We start from the raw sequence: 18,840 nt of genomic DNA on the forward strand, positions 1-18,840 counted from the left end.
GGTTGGTGTTAGCTTTAGGGAGAGAAAAAAGGCCTGGAGAAAAAGATTACTTGGCATGCAAATGAACTCGAAATATCTTGCCCAAAAAGAAAATTAAAAATGATATACATCATGTGCTAAGAACAAATAAATTAAAACTACTAAAAAAAATTGGTACTCCAACATGATATAAAGCTCTAGTTAAGCGAAAGTCCCAGAGTTTTGAATATTCGTCAATTTTTCAAGAACACAAAGAAGACGAGCAAGGAACATCCCATACCACCTAGTGTCATCAATTTCTCGAGGCCATCAATTTCTCAAAAACCCAAGAAGTTCAAGGACACATCTAATACCTGGTGTCATCAACCCACACCTAGTTTCATGAGCCGATACCTATTAATTTCTCAAGAACACAAAAAGGAAACATTTGATCCCTAGTGTCATCAATCGATACCTATCAATTTCTCAACACAAGGAGGTTGAGCAAGGAAACATCTGACACCTGTTGTCGTCAACCGATACCTATCAATTTCTCAAAAACATAGGAAGGTCCAGCAAGGGAACATGGAGCATACCCACTAAACTAGAGGATGAAAGTAGGTAATTTTGGGTTTAAGTCGCAGATTTACAAGGTTGAGCCTAAAGATGGCATTCAGAGAGCATAATCAAACAGATCAGGGTGACATAGTCATCTATTCTATCAACTTATCGTTTCGTCAGCAGCTTCAACATAATATTATACATGCATTTACAAGTGGGTGCAAATCAGTTGGTAATACTATGCCAACATTCAGCTCTCTTATGTATGGAATAAAACAAAACGATCAAATTAATGCCAAAACCAGCTACAAGTTAATATTTGAGTTTCAGCCCATCGGTTTCTTTCCACATTTGAACATATTAAAAAAGATTTCTTACGGTTAACATTGATCAGTTTGTCAAGCGCATATCTGGTATCCCTAGAACATCTCCCAAGTTTAAGTTGTTTCTCATGGTTCTCCGCCCGATTCCTCCATTGCCCTTCCTCATCATTGCAGCAAATTCCCCGTAATCTATCTGTCCATCCTGCAACACAAAGCCTCAATTAGCATAAAGTAGGTGTGCGTCTCTTTCATTTTGTTCTATTTTGTGAACATCCATATCTGTCAGGTGCAGTATGGGGACTGACGACAGATAAAGATCACAGGAACGATTCAAAAAGAATATTCCTGATGAGATTCAGTAAGAAAATGCAGATACAAAACAAGGTGGAAAGACTGCATTCTTAAGCCTTATGGTTCATTCACTCACCCCATGGCATGAGAACATGCTCTTATATATATATATTTACATGACGTAAATTTTTTGTCCCCATTGGGGAGTGGAAACACGCTTTTCCAATCTCTTCCCTCAAGATTTTGCAATTTTGCATACCGAAAGTTGAATTGAAGTTTTAAGATAAAATTTTTCCATTTTAAAAATGAACTAGAAATTTTACAGATATAAGCAGTTGCATTTAAACCAAACACAAGAAACAAACTCACATTATCTTGGTCAATTTCTTTGATCATGTCATCAAGATGGGCCTCACTTAAGCCAAACTCTTTACAAGCTTGTTGAAGCTCATCAATGGTAATGTAACCACTTTTATCTTTGTCAAAAAAGGAGAATGCTGACACCAAATTTTCCTCCCTCTCCAACTTATTCAAGTGCACAGTAGCAGCAAGGAATTCCCCATAATCTATTGTTCCACTGTTGTCAATGTCAGCCTGCCCAACTCACCCAAGAAAGAAATTATTATCGACTGTCGAGCTCAAATGACCATACAAAGCAAGAGACATTTAGAACGACAAAAGAACTAATTGGTGATTGGAGAAAATTTGTCTTACTGCATTCATGAGATCCCTGATTTCAGACTCCATTAGTTCAGAGCCCACTCTTTTTAAGCCATCTTTCAATTCATCGAACGTTATTGTTCCACTATTGTCCGTGTCTATCATTTTGAACAACTCCCGCAAACCACCAATCTCCTCTTCAGAAAGCCCCTCTGCTATGACCTACAAATGGCTTAAAATAATATCAAACAGCAATTTACATAAACAGGCATCATGCAACTTCAATCAAACCAGAAAAATTAGATGCAAAGAATTATGACATAATTGGACATGGAGAAGTGACAGCTCTAATTCCATGGAATCAAGACTTGAAATGTAATTTTTTTTTTTTTTTTTTTTTGATAGGTATGAAGACTTGAAATATAAATGATTTCCGGAAATATTTAGTTGAGTTTTTATTCCATTGGAAGTTGTTCAAGGCTGCCAAAGTAGAAAGGCATTGTTTTCATTCTTCCTTGTGATTGCAAACCCACTGGAGCCTGCAGTTGGAGCTTTGGTCTCTTGACCTAGCAACATGGTACATGGATATAGGCAAAGAAAGTTGCTAAGCCATGGCTTCACGACTTCATGTAATACCAAGGACATTTCTAAAGAACAAGAGAATCTTCACATAATTATTGAATTTCTTACAGATTTTAATGGAGCATATCACAGCTTTGCAACTGCATTTGAGAGTCTTAATTTGAATTTTTTTTTTCTTCTAAGGCATGTGATCCCTGGGGGTTACTTCTAGCTGAATAAAAAAAGTACAATATTTTAACTTTTTCTATTCAGTAAAAAAACAAACGCCATCTAAGTTCAACATTTAAATTTCAAAAGAAGTTTTCAATTTAATCAAACACCACCTTAGTGTCTCCAATGGGTCAAGTTGAAGAGACATTCTAGCAAAAAATTGATCATATGGGATAAATTTCAAGCATTTAGAATCAGACTATTAATGCAAGGACCTCTTTGGAAACTATCTTGAAAAAAGCTTTCTATCCTTTAGAACAGAAAACAATTTTTTAACTTAAAAAACACAGTTTGACAAATTTTTGAATCAAAATAGTTTCTGAAAAAATTGTTTTGAAAAACAGGTTGCTTTTTAGAACAAATTTAAGGTATTTGCAGGTGTGTTTTATAGAGTATTATGCGAAACAATTAAAGATATGGAGAATACTTTGAAAACATATACATCATACATAAATAAATGCACAATACCTTCACAAATAAGCCAAGAAAACTATTTTCCATATTTAAATTCTCAAATAGAATTTTATTCCTAAAAACAATTAAGAAATACTTTGAAAACTTATACATCATACATAAATGCACAATACCTTCATGAATAAGCCGAGAAAACTATTTTCCATATTTAAATTCTCAAATAGAATTCTGTTCCTAAAAACAATTAAGAACTATTTTAAAGAATTGTTATCAAAAAACAACCATTTTTTTTTTTAGAACTATTTTTAATATCATTGCCAATTAGGCTCAGATTCCTTTAAATCAAACAATTATAAATGTAGATCGCAAGGCAACTACTTGTGTAGGGACACTAGGAAACCTTACCAACTAGAAGCAATATTGAAGCCATTCTATTATACTATGGACAAGTCCATATTCTCCTCAAACTATACCTTTTGCATTGGATCCACAGTCAGTACTAAGCTTTTGCTAAAGTAAGAAGTAAACCCCATCCCATCCCATTTGGGAAGTAGGAACCTAATCAGCATCAAGGGTGACACAAGTGATCTAGTGGATGCTGGAAATAACAAAAAAGAGTATCCAGCATAAGGGCGATCTTTGTGTGACAGTGTGCATCCAGCTTAAAAGGTGTTACAATTAACCTAAGGGATGTCTGACCGACTCCAGGCCTCAATTGAAAATATGGACACATAGACCAAAGAACCAATCTTCACTTTATTTCTTCTCCATTTTTATTTTTCATAAAGAGGTTAGTAGAGAATGCAGTCTGACTAGTGAGAACAAGAGAGAAACCAACATAGTATCACCAGCCACAAGAAGATATGAAGCAAAACCACAGACCAAAGGGCACAGAAATCCCAATATAATCTAGAAAATATGAGAGCACTTTGTTTGCTAAGAAATTCACTTCTATGTTCCCAAGTATGGGAAACTAAGGAAAAGAAGAACCAGTCATTGAAGAACTACAACCATCACCAAAAAGACAATGGAATTGACATCAGCCCCCAATTTTACCCCATCGAAGATGGTATACTTATCATCATCAACCATTCTTTGTTAAAGCTTTTATACCCTAAAAAATAACTTCTGGACTTCCTTTCATCTCACCATTCTTCATTGAAACTTATTCTTACTGGATGTGATTAATGTGCAACAAGTGCATGACTTTGTTTTACCTCCCATCCTAGCAAGTTCATCCATCTATCTCCACATCCTCTGAGCCTATCTTATCTTACAAAATAAAATATTAACAAATAGCCTCCTCTTTAGCACAATCTTATCAGTCAAAATACCAAAAGGTTCCTTGATCAGCATGTGCTTCCAAAAGATGGTTTCAAGCATTATCCTCACTCACCTTCCCCATATAGCAAGGTCCTAATACAACTCAATAACATAGACAACTGGATACAAATTGGAACTGACTTTGTACAATGGGAAAAAAGGCATAAATGTTCTGAGAGAACACCAGAAGTAATAGAACAATAAAAAACACAGCATAAAGCAGAAAAAAGGAAGTTCACTATGTATAATATGTACTAAAAGTTCACTACATGAGCACAAGGCATTCATCAAAAGAATAACACATAAGACATTGAAGCACAAAGCCCACGTATAATCTCATGCAAGTCGCTTCACACATTTTCCACAAAACTGAAATAAAAAACCCCTTCATTTCAACATCTAGAATTGGGAAAGAAAATCAAGGTTTAAGAAACTAATCAATCATAAGTATCTAATGGATACCATATGCAATATCACATATTAGAAGTAATAGAAAGCTGGCATCAAAATTCTAGTATTGCACCTCAAATCATAAGAAGCACCATCACTATCAAGCATCACTATGAAACTCTTCAGCCCTATAAAACACGTTTGGTAATTAGAAAACAAAAAACGGTTTTTGTTCTTAAAAACAAAAAACATGATACTTTCAGAAAACATCTTTTAGTTGTTTTCACTTGTCTTTTGAAGACTATTTTAAAAAAATAATAATTATACAAATATGGAGCATGATAAAACATAAAACACTATGAATAAAAACTATTTTTAAAATTAAAAATATAGAAAACAGGTTTTCCACAAGCTTTTGTTCTACAAAGCATCAAAAACCGTTTTCAAAAACTATTCCCAAAAACTATTTTTCAGAATTGTTTTATAAAACACTTCGAAAATAGAACCTTCATTTATAAAGGTGGTACAACCAGTTCACATTAAATTCAACTGAATAAATGTGGATGCACCTATACAATATCATTGAAAGAGTCCTTAACAATGTAAGAAAGCCATCATATGTAATTATAATAGATGAAAATATAGTTATGGAAACCTTACACGCAAAGCCATCTTTTTAAGTTTGTTCATTGCAGAGAACTGCTTCAGGCGTGATAACACTGCAGAATCAAGAGGTTTATCTGGGGCCATTCTATCATCTACGACCCATGGGTGGGCTGAAAAAAAAAAAAAGCCACTTTATTTTATTGACCTCACAAAGATATATCAGCTTTATCCATGCTAACACATGGTTAACTTTGATCTTCTAACATGTCACCTTGCTTATCACCCAAAAAAACAAAAAAAAAACTTACAAAGGACTTCATGAGCAGTTAGCCTTTTCTTTGGATTCCTATCAAGCATTTTCCGCAATAGTTCCTTGGCAGTTTCTGAAATGCAAGGCCACGGTTCAGATTCAAAATCTAACTTTCCTTGTAATATCTGACGGAAGATTCCTGTTTCAGTCTCTGGGGGCAACAAGAAATGCAAAAACAGTAGGAGTGGAATTAGAAGTAGAAAGAGGGACATTTTCAGTAAAAAAATTTTAGCAACCATCTTACATGGAGATATACATTATACAAGTACCTGCCCAAAAAGGTGGAACCCCACTTAGTAAGATATACAAAATAACTCCCGCACTCCAAACATCTGCTTCAGGTCCATAATGCTTGCACAACACCTCTGGTGCAACATAGTAGGGACTCCCAACTACATCAGAAAAGGTTTCACCTGGAAAGAAAGGAAACAGAATTCAGCAGTTCATGTCAAAAAGAAACAGAAATCCAGGTGGGAGTAAGATAAAGCATAAGATGGTGAAATGTGGGTGTAGTGACAAAGATGGGTTGAGAAACAAACATACTTGGATAACATACTCACTAAGGAACGCATGTCTGTATAATTGATTTAAAAAAGGTCCACAAATTTTATCAAACACTGATAAAAAAAAATGAGAATTCTATCAAACAAAAAGGGTGATGGATGATTTTAAGTTCTACACGGAGAACCCTTTTTCTTATTCTAAATAGGAAAGGAAAAAACATGCATAGATTGCCAAAAGAAAGAGAGTGAGAGTGACAGAGGGAAATGGAGAGGGGGAGAGAAAGTGATAGAGAGAAAGGAGTGGGGAGAGGAGGGGAGAGAGATGGGATCCAATCAAAAGTCAAATCTCAAAAGAAACCCAAGGCCCCGACAAAATCTTAATTTTCTGCAAAGGAAACCAAATGCAATTGATTGATGATTTTTCTTCAGGTCTAAACATGAGTGTGCCCATATAGGCAAAAATAGGTAACTCTTACAAAATTGTTTCTCCAAGTTCAAAATTAGACCACCCATTTCTAGATGTAACTCAGTCTTTCCAACAATGCATCTTTGAACCAAGAAAATTAAATGAATTATTTGTATTTCAAACAACAAATCATGTAAGTAGATTGTTCTAAATTAATCTAGTCCTTCTGGCTTCCATAGTTGAAAGTTGAAACACAAGACACTCAACTAGAATTCCCTAACAAGAATGCAATCTGGCCCTCTAGCCTATGAAAGGGAAAACTTTATCATCAAGCAGTAAAAAGAACAACAGTGCCAGATATTTGTTGTTTCCCTCTTCACCAAAAGAGAAAGAGAGAAGGGGGGGGGGGTGGTGGGGTTGGGGTTAAGGGAGGAACAAAATAAACAATGCCCTGTTTTTTTCTTTCCTTGTTTTTCTTTAGCACTCCAATTCTTTACCCCCATCCCAAAATAATGTCTTTGAGAAGATTAAGTTTAATGAATAATCAAACTCGGCAAACATATCATGCAGAGTATGACAGTAAACAGAAAGAAGTTGTATAAAAAGTAATTGACACAAACCCACAAACAACAAGTTGATCACATGAAAAAACAGAAACAGCCGAATCAGAAATCATTCACACAGAACCTGGATACAACCTTCTCCTTTCAAGAACATGGTGAAAACAACCACCCAAATCATAAATCATTCACAGAAAACACAAAAACATAATTTTTTTTCTTTCCAAAAGAGAGTAGGAAAAAAAAAACCCAAATCAAGCAACCTAATGAAAACAACACAGACAAAGTTAGAACTACTAAGGCAAAAGATCAATCCATCTGAAAACACCCAACTCATGAATCACAAGGTCCAAGCCCATCATTTCCCTCGACGAAATTAATAATAATAATAATAAACAAAAAAAAAAAAGAGGGGGAATAGACATAACAGAATTAGGACAAATAAGCCAAAAGATCAATTCATCGATACAGAAAAATTAGGACTAACAAACCATAGGATCAATTAATCTAAGACTGGTCGAGCAAACACAAACAGAAATCAGAATTCATCCAAAACAAACCGAAAACAATCATAGAAAACACTATAATCGAAATAGGAAAAAAAAAGTAAAAGAATGAACCTGGCTTATAGAAAACAGACAACCCAAAATCAGTGGCCTTGAGAGCAGCATCCTCAGCAGTGGTATCAAACAAGAAGTTCTCGGGCTTGAGATCCCTATGCATAACCCCAAGTGAATGACACCCCTCAACCACCCCAACAATGGTCTTGATCAGCTTTGCAGCCTCTCTCTCACTGTAATGCCCCCTCTGCACAATCCTATCAAAAAGCTCACCTCCCTCACACAACTCCATGACCAAATGCACAAACACGGGGTCCTCGTAGGTTCCCCTGATCCTCACCACATTTGGGTGCTCAGACAAGTGGTGCATTATCTGAATCTCCCTCCACACATCATCATAGTCCTCCTTGCAGAAAAGCTTCCTCTTTGGGATGGATTTGCAGGCATAGTTGTGGCCCGTGGCCTTGTCTGTGCACAGAAATGTTGTCCCAAACTGCCCTTGACCCAGCTTCTGACCTATGGTGTACAGGGTTCTCAAGTCTTGGGTCTTGTAGGGGAGGACCCATGCCGGTTTTGTGGGTTTTGATGGTCCTCCTGCGGACGATTTCTTCATTTCTGGGGGAAATGGGCAAATCCCAGAAGCCCTTCTCTCTCCGGTCGAGGGAAGGATGGAGGACGGAAGACTCTCTCTCTCTAGATTTTCTCTCTCTAGAAATCTCTGTATTTATATACATTCTTAGACACATCTTTTTCTCTCTCTAGACTTTTTCTCGCTCCACAGTGGAGAAGGTAGGGTCTGTTTGTCAATTGCCATCATGATGATAAATTCTGTAGAAAATGTTAATTTTAAAATTTTATTTTATTTTGCAAAATATAACTACAAAATTTTAGAAAGTATTTGAGTAAGCAATTTTAACTTGTACAGCTATTTACAAGATTTTTCAATCATAAAAAAATTATTATTATTTTTATTTTAAAAATAAATATATTTTATAATAACTTTTAAAAAAAATTGTTGGTTTTCTCCCCTTAGTTCACAATAAATTCAAATTCGAAATTGCTCCTCCACAATTCCTTGATAACCATGAAATGATGGTGGCATGTGGGATATGGACAATAAATAATTATTGTGCATTGAATAATGCTATAAAAACAAATAAATTTATAAGCTAAAACAGCATTGAGTTACAGAAAGGGACCCACCACATCATAAATCCCAAAATTTAATGCAAATTTAATTTAAAATTTTTCTTTTTCTAAAAAATTTTAAACTAATTAAAATGAAAATATATATATATATTCTAATTTACTCCAAAATAAATATTAATTTAATAAAATTTATATCATGTTCATAGTTTACTCCAATCACAATAATGGCATATTGTCATAGAGTCTTTTCTAAGTGTTCCGATCACATTATTCTTTATACATTTATCATTCTTTAATTATAATTTTTTACCTTAATTATATTAAATAACATGTATTTTTTAATATTAATATTAATTATATTTGTTTATTTTTACCTTTACAATAAAAAATAGTTATTTATAAAACCAAAAATGGATTTTGAAGGAAACAAACGATATTGAAAAAGACAAAGTCAAAAGTCAGAGTCAGTGGGCAAGTTGTATGGCAATTGAAAGTAAGGTTTAAAATTCATGATAGATGGGAACGAACCAATGTGAATTTGCCACGTGGATGGATAAATGTGGGAATCTCTTCTCTGTATCTCACTCGACCCCCTTTTCCCTTTTAAAGCTCTCAACCAACTTGCATGTAGTTTAACATGGAAAGCCCACGCAATCTATCTCACATTTGGGCCCATTGTTGTTATTAGGATTTTTCCATGATATCAAAAAGTCGTCACTAGGGAAAAAATTGGTCCAATTGAAATCATCAATTTATACTTCAATTAAAATTAAATCAAAATTAAAAAATAATAATAATAATCAAATCAAGCTTAAAAAAAATCGATTTGATTAAAAATTTTCAAATATTAAAAATATTATGAACGCTTCATATAATCACTATCAAATGGTTATTTTATAATCTGTTTGACAATAATTTTAAAAAATATTTTTAATCTAAAAAGTATTTTATATATAAAAAAAAATGTTTAATAAAATCTAAAAAATAATTTATAGGTAATTAGAAGTACTGTCAAACGCTTAAATTAGAAGTATTGTTAAACGTTTTTTAAAATAATCAACGCTTAAATTAGAAGTATTGACAAACGTTATTAAAAATGATCAATGCTTAAATTAGAAGTACCGTAAAATTTATGCATTAAATCTAATTAATATATACGAAATTGAATTGTTGTTGAAAATTGGATAAATTTGGTGGGTTTTTGTTTGATTAAATTGATTCTTTCAATTTTTTTGGTATTTGCTTACAACCCCAATAATAGATAATCAAAAGTGATGATTTTAGGGATTGACCTTTTTTTAAAAAAAAATAAAATACCTTGACAATGATCTAATTTCTTGGCACTAAAGCCTTAAGTCTTTGCAATAAGTCTTAAATAGTATCTTTAGTCATTAATACTAAATAACCCAAGTCAAAAATTACAAATTTTCAAATTTGATATAATTTCAAAATCATTTGAAAATAAATCCAAAAGCAACTTTCTTTCTATCAATCTATTTGAAATCATTTGGTTTTTAATAAATAAAATGTAAAATAATTATGTAAAAGAACAACAACACATATTATCCCTTCTTAATATATATATATATATATATATATAATTTAAAAATTAGTTTAATAAAAATAAGAAAAATTATAATTTTCTCATAAATGGTATTTGTTTTTTGTTGAGGTTAAATGGAGAAAACCAAATTTAGTTTATCCATTTAATTAATACGTTGATATTAACCAATATGTCAGAGTGAATTTATTATTAATAGGTTTAATTTTATTATATTAGTTGATATTAATATATTATTTTTAGTAAAACCAAATATTTTAATGGTTTTTATCTACTAAAAAAACGTTGAGAGTTGAAGAATTTGTTAAAAGTAAATATGAAATAAAATTATTTATTAATGAGGGATGAATGAGGTTGTTGAGATTGTGTCCCATAATATAAGACGTTAAAAACCCTTGGGCACGTGAATTTGCAGAGGATAAAGGGTAATCGACAAAGTGGGATCCACGCGCATATGTTGTGGAATGAATCCAACGTGTACGACGCATATCCTCTGCAATCACAATTTACTAGAATTCTACCTTTTTAACTGCACACTTTTTTTTTTTTTTTAATCATGGTGTCAAAAATCAAATTAAACGGACAAAACACATAGAATATAATCGAACAGATCAATGGATTTTCAAAATAATAGTTTTAATCTTTTAAATATAAATTCGAATTACTTCTGATCCGAAACTTTCTACAATAACTATTTAATTATATTATTAATTTCGTGCACATTAACTAGAAAAAAGTTTTTGGTTTTTATGGGAATAAACAAAAAATTATAATATAAAAGTTTATCGACCTTTTAATTCGTTTTTTCTAATAGTTTTTTTAAGTTTTGTTGTTCTAATTAGGAATGACAAGGCAAGTTCGAAATAAATTACTCTCATTCCAATTTCTACTCGTTTATTTAAAATAATTCTCATTATCGTCTCATTAAAAAACTTAAACAGGATGAGCATGTATAAGAAATTATCATGTAAAGGAATGTCTAACTCCGTTTAGTTTTTTTTTTTTTTTAAATTAAATTATTTCAAATTTGTTTAGTTATATTAAAATAAATATTTTTATAAATAATTAAAATATTATATTTTATAATTTATTTTATTAAAAAGTATTATTATCATCATCATCATCATCTATTATGTATTAAAAATAAAAATTAAAAATTAAATTAAATTAATTTTTAAAAATAATTTTATATATAATCGGGTGAGGGCGAGGTAGGACAAAGCAATACTCAAACCTATTTCAAACCAATCATAACTTTTGAAAAAAATCTCAAACCTTTCCAAAACCCATTTTTTAAAATTTCAAACCCGTCATATTAGGGACATGACAGGGACCCAAAAAAACTCAAACTATAACGAATTTTGGGTCAAAATGGCCCATTTGGCTACAAAAAATATACCTTTTAGACCCATTTTAAAACTTATATTCAATGTAACCTATTTTCCATCATGTCAATACCACATCATCCTCCCATGAAAATGAAACATTAATTGCTAATTGAGGTTTAACTTAATTTTTAAAAAAAATATGATATGACTACTATGTGGCAATAAAACAATTATTTTGAATATGAGTTTAGTAAAGTGGTTAAATTTATTTATTTTTTCTTGTAAAAAGGTTATTTTGGCCCAAAACTCATTGTTTTGGTTTTTTTTTTTAAACAAATTTCTCTTATTTAATAGCTTCTTGTAAAAGTCCTAAGGTTGTGTTAAAATTTGATTAAGGTCTTTATTTATAAATTTTCAAGAAAAGTCGACTTGCTAATTAAGGTAAGTAATCCAATTTGACTAACTAGATCGGTTTAGCTAATTTATGCTATGTTGGTTTTAAAATCATTTATCATTGGATTTTGAGGTTTTGGAATCTTTATGCTTCTAAGGTAATAAGTTGATTTTGAAGATGTTGAGTTAAGGTTGAAATGGTTTTTCCATTGACATATTCTAGGTTTTGGATGGGAAAACTCTATGGTTTTAAAGATAAATATTTATGATAACTTTATGTTATCAAAAAAGGTTTTGATTATAAAGAGTTAAATCTCAAATTTGGATTTAACACTTGATTCAAATATATGGTTTCATATTAGTTGGTTTTCTTTGGGCTATATTCCTATAATCAAAACAAAAAGTTAGTCATCCATAATTATTTTTCCACCTAACCAATTTGTTAATATATTATATTTCCCTTTAATATGTTCAAATTATGGTTTAAAGCTAATTAAAGAGTTCTTGAATTTTATTCATTTTTTTATAAATAGTTTTGAAAATTTTTTAGGGTTTGTTTGATAATTGTTTTTGAAAATAATTTCGAAAAATAGTTTTTGAAAATTGTTCTATGATTTTTGTAGAATAAAAATTTGTTTGAAAACTTAAAATATTTTTAACTTGTTTTTAATATTTTTAAATATGTTTTAAAATAATTTTTATACCTAGTATTTTATTTTTAATCATTTTATATGTTTGTATAATTATTTCTTAAAATAACCTTAAAAAAATAATTGAAAGTAAAAAAAAAATTATTTGAAAACACCTTGTTTTTTGTTCTTAAAAACATAAAACAATTTTTGGTTTTTAAGAACATAAAGCAATTTTTGGTTGTTAAACTTGTTTTCTGTGTTTTTTGTTGTAAAAAATAGAAACACATTTTCAAAAATAGTTTTTAAACAAGCCCTTACTTTAAAAGAATTTCTTAGAGCTTGTTTGATTGTTGTTTTCAATAACTGTTTTTTATTTTTAGAAACAAAAAATATTGAAAACATGTTTGGGAAAAGAGATGTTTTTTGTTTTTTTGTGTTTCCCTAATTCTCAATTAGAGAACAATAACAAAATGTTTTTATTGGTTTTTTACTATTCAGTGAACAACTATTCTTCGTGTTGTCTTCTCCTTGGTTTTTGTGTTTCCTTACCCGTGTTTTCTCCTCCAACGAGAGGTCTCTAGCAATAGGAAACGAAGGTTAGCTCCACCAACAAATGTATTCCTTTTATGCATATCTCGATGTTGTTGAGTATTTTTATATGTTGTTTTTATAAACAAAAAACACTGAAAACATATTTGGGAAAATGAGTACTATTTTCTGTGTTTCCCATGTTCTCAAAAGGCCTCATTTCAAATAACAATAAAAAAATATTTTCGTTGTTTTTTTTTTCACTGTTCAGAGAACAACTATTCTTCGTGTTTTCTTCTCCTTGGTTTTTGTGTTTTCTCCTCCATTGAGAGCGTCTCCAGCGGCAGGAAATGAAGGTTAGCTCCACCAACAAATGTATTCCTATTTATGCATATCTGGATGTTGTTGATTATTTTTATGTGTTGTTTTTTATTTTTTCTTCTTATGAGACTTGAATAAAATGAGTCCTCCTTGCACAATGGTTTTGAATTTCCAATATCATTCTCGTTATATACTTTTTCATTAAGCAAGAGCTGGGTTTATTTTCTATTTTTAATTTTTAATTTTAAAATTTTTTTTTGTAGATTGTCTAATTTGGGCTTTGCTTTTTGGGTTTGCTCATGGTTTTTTCCATCTGAGTTTGTTGGTGGTTTTTTTGGTGTGTTCTGTTTTCTTGTGTTGTTTTGTGATTTGGAGCTGTGTCTGGTTCTTGAGGAAATAAAGAAAGAGCGGAGGTTCAAGTTTTGGTTTTGTGCTTGTATGGATTGGGTATTTTCCACAAAAAAAAAAAAAAAAAAAAAAACGGAAATCATGCCTTGAATCAAGCATGCAGGGGTGGGTAATGAACAAGAGTCCACAAGAAATTTCATATATTAATTATTAATAATTTTTAAAGTGCTGGAATTTGATTGGTGAAAGGTTTTAATATCATATATTATGTTTGCATGGTATGATTTAATTTAAGATGATGTTAAAAAAAAAAAAACTTTTATAATAACATATGGATAATCATGCATTAATTATAGTTAGTTGAAATTTCATTTTCTTTTGATTTGGTATAAAAGCCAATTAATATTTTGGAGCGTGAATAAAATTTTTGAGATTCACTAAATGAGGGAAAATTGAAACAACATGATAATGACCATTAATATTAATTGTGTTAGTACACATATAATTTGGATAATTTTATTTTTAACGAAAATAATCCGTATTTATCACGTGCATTCTCACTCGATGGCGAGACTGCTTCTTTTATTTGATGAAAAGTTGAATTTTAGAAAAGACTAGAAATCGTCAACAAAATAAGAAAGAAAACTTTATAGAGCTCTTTATTTGGAAAATTCATATCTGCAATAATCGAGTTTGAATTTAGGGTTTAAGTTACTTATTGGGAAGGTACAATGATGAGAGCTCTTTATTTGGAAAATTCATATCTGCAAAAATCGAGTTTGAATTTAGGGTTTAAGTTACTTATTGGGAAGGTACAATGATGAGTCGTACCATCTAAGTCCGTATACTTATGGTCTTTACTAAACGAATTAAGATAATTGTGATAATTAATTAATTAATCATGAATAACAATATTAAAATAACAAAACAATATACATAAAGATGATAATAAAATTTAATTATAAGAATGTACAAAATAAATGACACTTATTGGGAAGGTGCAATAATGAGTTGTACCACCCCTCTAAGTCCGTATACCTATGGTTTTTACTAAATGAATTAAAAAAATTGTGGTAATTAGTTAATTAATCATGAATAACAATATTAAAATAACAAAACAATATACATAAAGATGACAATAAAATTTAATTATAAGAATGTACAAAATAAATGGTAAGAAAATCAGGCAAAATGATTTATTGAACTAATTAAAAAAATGGTTTTCAAGAAATTTCAAAGGATTTTATTAAAAACAATTTTGAATTAATGATTTCAATTTATTTATTTACCAAAAAGAGTCAATTTATTTTCCTGAAGTGATTTAATTCAATTTCATTTGTATTCAATTTTCAAAAAAGTTATTTCCACTTATTGTATCAAAATAATTTATTACAAAATTTCAATTTGATAACAAAAATTATTTTTACTTGCTTTTACTATAAATGAATGAATTTTTACAACTTTATTTATAAAAATAATTTTATTTTATTTTATTTACAAAAGAAAAGTGATTTATACTAATTATTTATATATACATAACTTTATTTGCAAAAGAATTTTTAATTAAAAAAACTTTTATAGCTTTATTTACAAAACAATTTTTGGAACAATTTTTATTAAACAAAGAAATTATCGGATAATTATTATTAAAAACAATGTTTTGAATTTATACAAAAAACAATTTTCTGAATTCCTTTAAAAACATTTTTTTGAATTTTTATTAATAAAATAAACTTTCTTTTATTAAGAATAATATTTCAAAAATATTATTTTATTAAAACATATTTACTGAATTATTCCTCTTATTTAAATAAAAAATTTTGTTTGCTTAATATTCCAGATAATGAGTAAATATATACAAACAAATATTTACAGAAATCAATAAAAATAAAATCAAATAGTAATGAGAAATAAAATATATACACAAACAATCTTACAATAAGTTCAATACTCTATTTACAGTTTTCTTGAGTTTCGGCTTCTTCTATGAAATTTCATACTCTATGTGTCATAAATTCGTACTCAGTTAACAGAAGAGTAGACTCATACAAAAACAAAAATAACTCAAATGCAAACTTCAAAGTAGTCCAATAAATTTCATTAATTAAAAAATAGGCCTAAATTAGCAAATTTAACCCAACAAAAATAAATTACATGGCATAATTCCTAGTTCAAAATTTCTAAATCAATAACCAATATATAAACTCAATTAATCAAACCCAAAACATGATAAATTAAAATAAATTTAATTAGACCTAAATTTAATATCTTATTATCCAACATAAATTAACCCAAATCAATATTAAGTTTAAAAATGCAAGCCTAAAATCCATGAATAACAATAATCCATACATACACCAACACTAAACCCGATCAAACATTCCAAAAGCACATTATCCATAAATCCAAATCAACAACGAAATCTAAATTGAAGTCCACAAACATGCTTACAATCCGAATCAATTATTGTGAAAACTAAAATAAAAAGTAAAGATAAAAAAAATAAAATAAAGTAAAAAAGAAATTTACTTTTTTTTTTTTTAAGAACTACGAATGATTGGATTGTTAGCCGGTAGTGATTGGCTGATGATGGTTGGTGGTCAGCAATGGCAATGAGGGTGGCCGATGGAGAGAGAATGGGTATGGTGAGAGGAGAGAAGAAAATAATAATAATAATAAAATGAAAGAAAAGAAAATAAGAAGGAATGAAGAGAAGAACGTTTGGATGGAGAGAAAGGAAGGGAAAATGAAAAAAAAGAAAAAAAAAAGTGGGGGTAGAGATTTTATTTTTTTTCTTTTCTTTAGTGGTCGTGTGAGTGAGGGGGAACTAAGAGGAGTGGCCCGAGTGGGTATGGGTTTCACGTGGGGGTATGGGCATGAGAGAGAAAGAGAGAGAGAGAGTGAGTGGAATGGTAGGGGAAAGTAGGAAGAGAGAAGAGAGAGGAGAGAGAAAATAAAGAATAATAATAATAATAACTAATAATTAAATTATGAGTGGGTTAAAAATATAAAATGTAATCGAGATTTAAATAAAATTTGATTCAAAATCAACGTAAAAATAAAATTGAGACAAATTTTTAGGTCTATAATTAGCACGAGTCATTTATGATTAAAATAAATGTTTTCAAAATAATTAAGGAGTTTATCATATGTACGAATAAAAATATTATTGAAATTAAATATACTTACACATATTTATAAAGTAATCATTTTTTTTAATTATAACTGGTGTAAAATTTTCAAAATAAAATAATTTTTTTAATTTAAATAAAGTGTGAATTTTAAAATTATTTATATATTTACAACATCAAGTTAATTGAAGAAAACACCTATTAATTAAAAAAAAACAACTTTCAAACATGTTTTTTTTTTTTTTAAGAATAAAAAATATTTATAGAATTGAATTTTCAAACAATTTTTTTTTTAAAACACTAAAAATTGTTCTTAAAAACTGTTTTTTATAACAATTTTTAAAAACAATAACCAAACAGGTCCTTAATATTTTCATAATCAGTTTGTAAGGAAAATTGTTCCTAATTTAAAAATAGTTGAATTTTTTTTAATACTAAAATTATTGTGTTTGTTTCTAAGTTGGGTAATCATTAAAAGTTTCACTACAATATCTATAAAGTTTTTCTTCATTATTAGCTAATGCTAGAAGTATAAATCCCCATCCAATATTGGCTTGTATTAGTTTGGACTATATTATATTCACTTTCTAAAAGCAAATGTAAGGTTGGAAGATGTTTTATAAGTTCTTTTTTTCATCTGTTGTACTAATTTATATCTTATTAGTTAAAATACTTTTTGCCTATATTTTTGGTTTAACAATAAAGATGTCTAAGTAATCGACTAAGGTTTTTAATATGAGATCTAACATAATTTATAATTCTAGAAAACTTTGAATGATTTTTAAATCTTCATTTTATCTCAGGAATTATTGATTTTTTTGTACTATATGGTTTTGCAATTTTATTTGTCAATTTTTTAATTCTAATCCTAATAATTTTATTTGGGTTTTAAATAATTTTAATTTCTTTTTGCTCATTATTAATCCAAAACTAGTTAGTTAGTCAAAAACAAGTTTTAAGTATTTTACATGCATATGCTCTTAGAATGAATGTAAAAAAAAATAGAATATCATTATATAAATATATGAGAACATAAGAATATTTACTAAAAATATTATTCATCATTTACTGAAATATTTGTGATGTATTTTTTTTAATCTAAATGACATTCCATCTCATTCATATAATCCACGAGGACAAGAAAAATGTTCTCCAATGTTTTTTTTTTCTATTTAACTTAATTTGTCAAAATCTGCTTTGACAGTTTAATTGAGAAAAATATTTATATCATATAATAAAATTAATTAAATAATCTTTATTTATTATTTTATAAGCATCAATATATGTATTATCATTTAATTTCTTCTAATTATTCATCACCTTAACTTGTTCTCGTTTTTCTTCATTCACGTTTCTAACTAAAAGGGTCAATGATTTATGAGAACTAAAACTTGGTTTAATGTTATTATTTTGCAATATTCTTCTATTTGAATATTAAACCCTTTTGTATCTATAAGGTTACATGCTATATTTTTTGTTTTTATTGTCAAATTTGAGTTTTAAATTGACATTTTATAGGTTGTTTTATTTCTAATCCAATGTTTTTTAGGGTCTTCACCAATAATTCTTATATATTTTTGCCTAAAATAAAAGGTTTTTTATTTTTATTTTTAAACTTAGTTGTATTTTTTAATTGTTCTAATTATAGTTATTTGTTATATTATTTCTTGTTAGTTGGGTTAATGTTTTTTGGTCTTTTGATGATACTGAAGCTTCAATATCTAACATAACATCTATTTTTAATTTTAAGGTTTTTAGTTTAATTATTGTTGTAAATATAATAGATTTAACC

At 29.2% G+C, this 18,840-nt stretch overlaps 1 protein-coding gene across 1 annotated transcript; it reads right to left on the reverse strand.

The window, feature by feature from the left end:
• Positions 1 to 679: 679 nt before the first annotated feature.
• Positions 680 to 8,358, reverse strand: LOC117918622 (calcium-dependent protein kinase SK5). The gene is made up of 7 exons (XM_034835406.1): positions 7,718 to 8,358; positions 5,898 to 6,041; positions 5,627 to 5,779; positions 5,373 to 5,488; positions 1,848 to 2,015; positions 1,503 to 1,727; positions 680 to 1,044 (listed from the first exon to the last, which is right to left on the reverse strand). Exons 1-7 carry the CDS (start codon positions 8,268 to 8,270, stop codon positions 910 to 912), a joined length of 1,494 nt encoding a protein of 497 aa, XP_034691297.1. The 5' UTR covers positions 8,271 to 8,358; the 3' UTR covers positions 680 to 909.
• Positions 8,359 to 18,840: the final 10,482 nt, after the last annotated feature.

Source organism: Vitis riparia, chromosome 7 (genome assembly GCF_004353265.1).
Source record: "Vitis riparia cultivar Riparia Gloire de Montpellier isolate 1030 chromosome 7, EGFV_Vit.rip_1.0, whole genome shotgun sequence".
NCBI lineage: Eukaryota > Viridiplantae > Streptophyta > Magnoliopsida > Vitales > Vitaceae > Vitis > Vitis riparia.

What these genes read in the sequence shown, in the direction of transcription:
- LOC117918622 (XM_034835406.1), bottom strand. Translation starts at nt 8,270, where the DNA reads ATGAAGAAATCGTCCGCAGGAGGACCATCAAAACCCACAAAACCGGCA. An exon ending in GTCTGTTTTCTATAAGCCAG is followed by an intron (nt 6,042 to 7,717) that starts GTTCATTCTTTT and finishes CTTTCTTTCCAG; the next exon opens with GTGAAACCTTTTCTGATGTA. An exon ending in GGTTCCACCTTTTTGGGCAG is followed by an intron (nt 5,780 to 5,897) that starts GTACTTGTATAA and finishes TGTTGCCCCCAG; the next exon opens with AGACTGAAACAGGAATCTTC.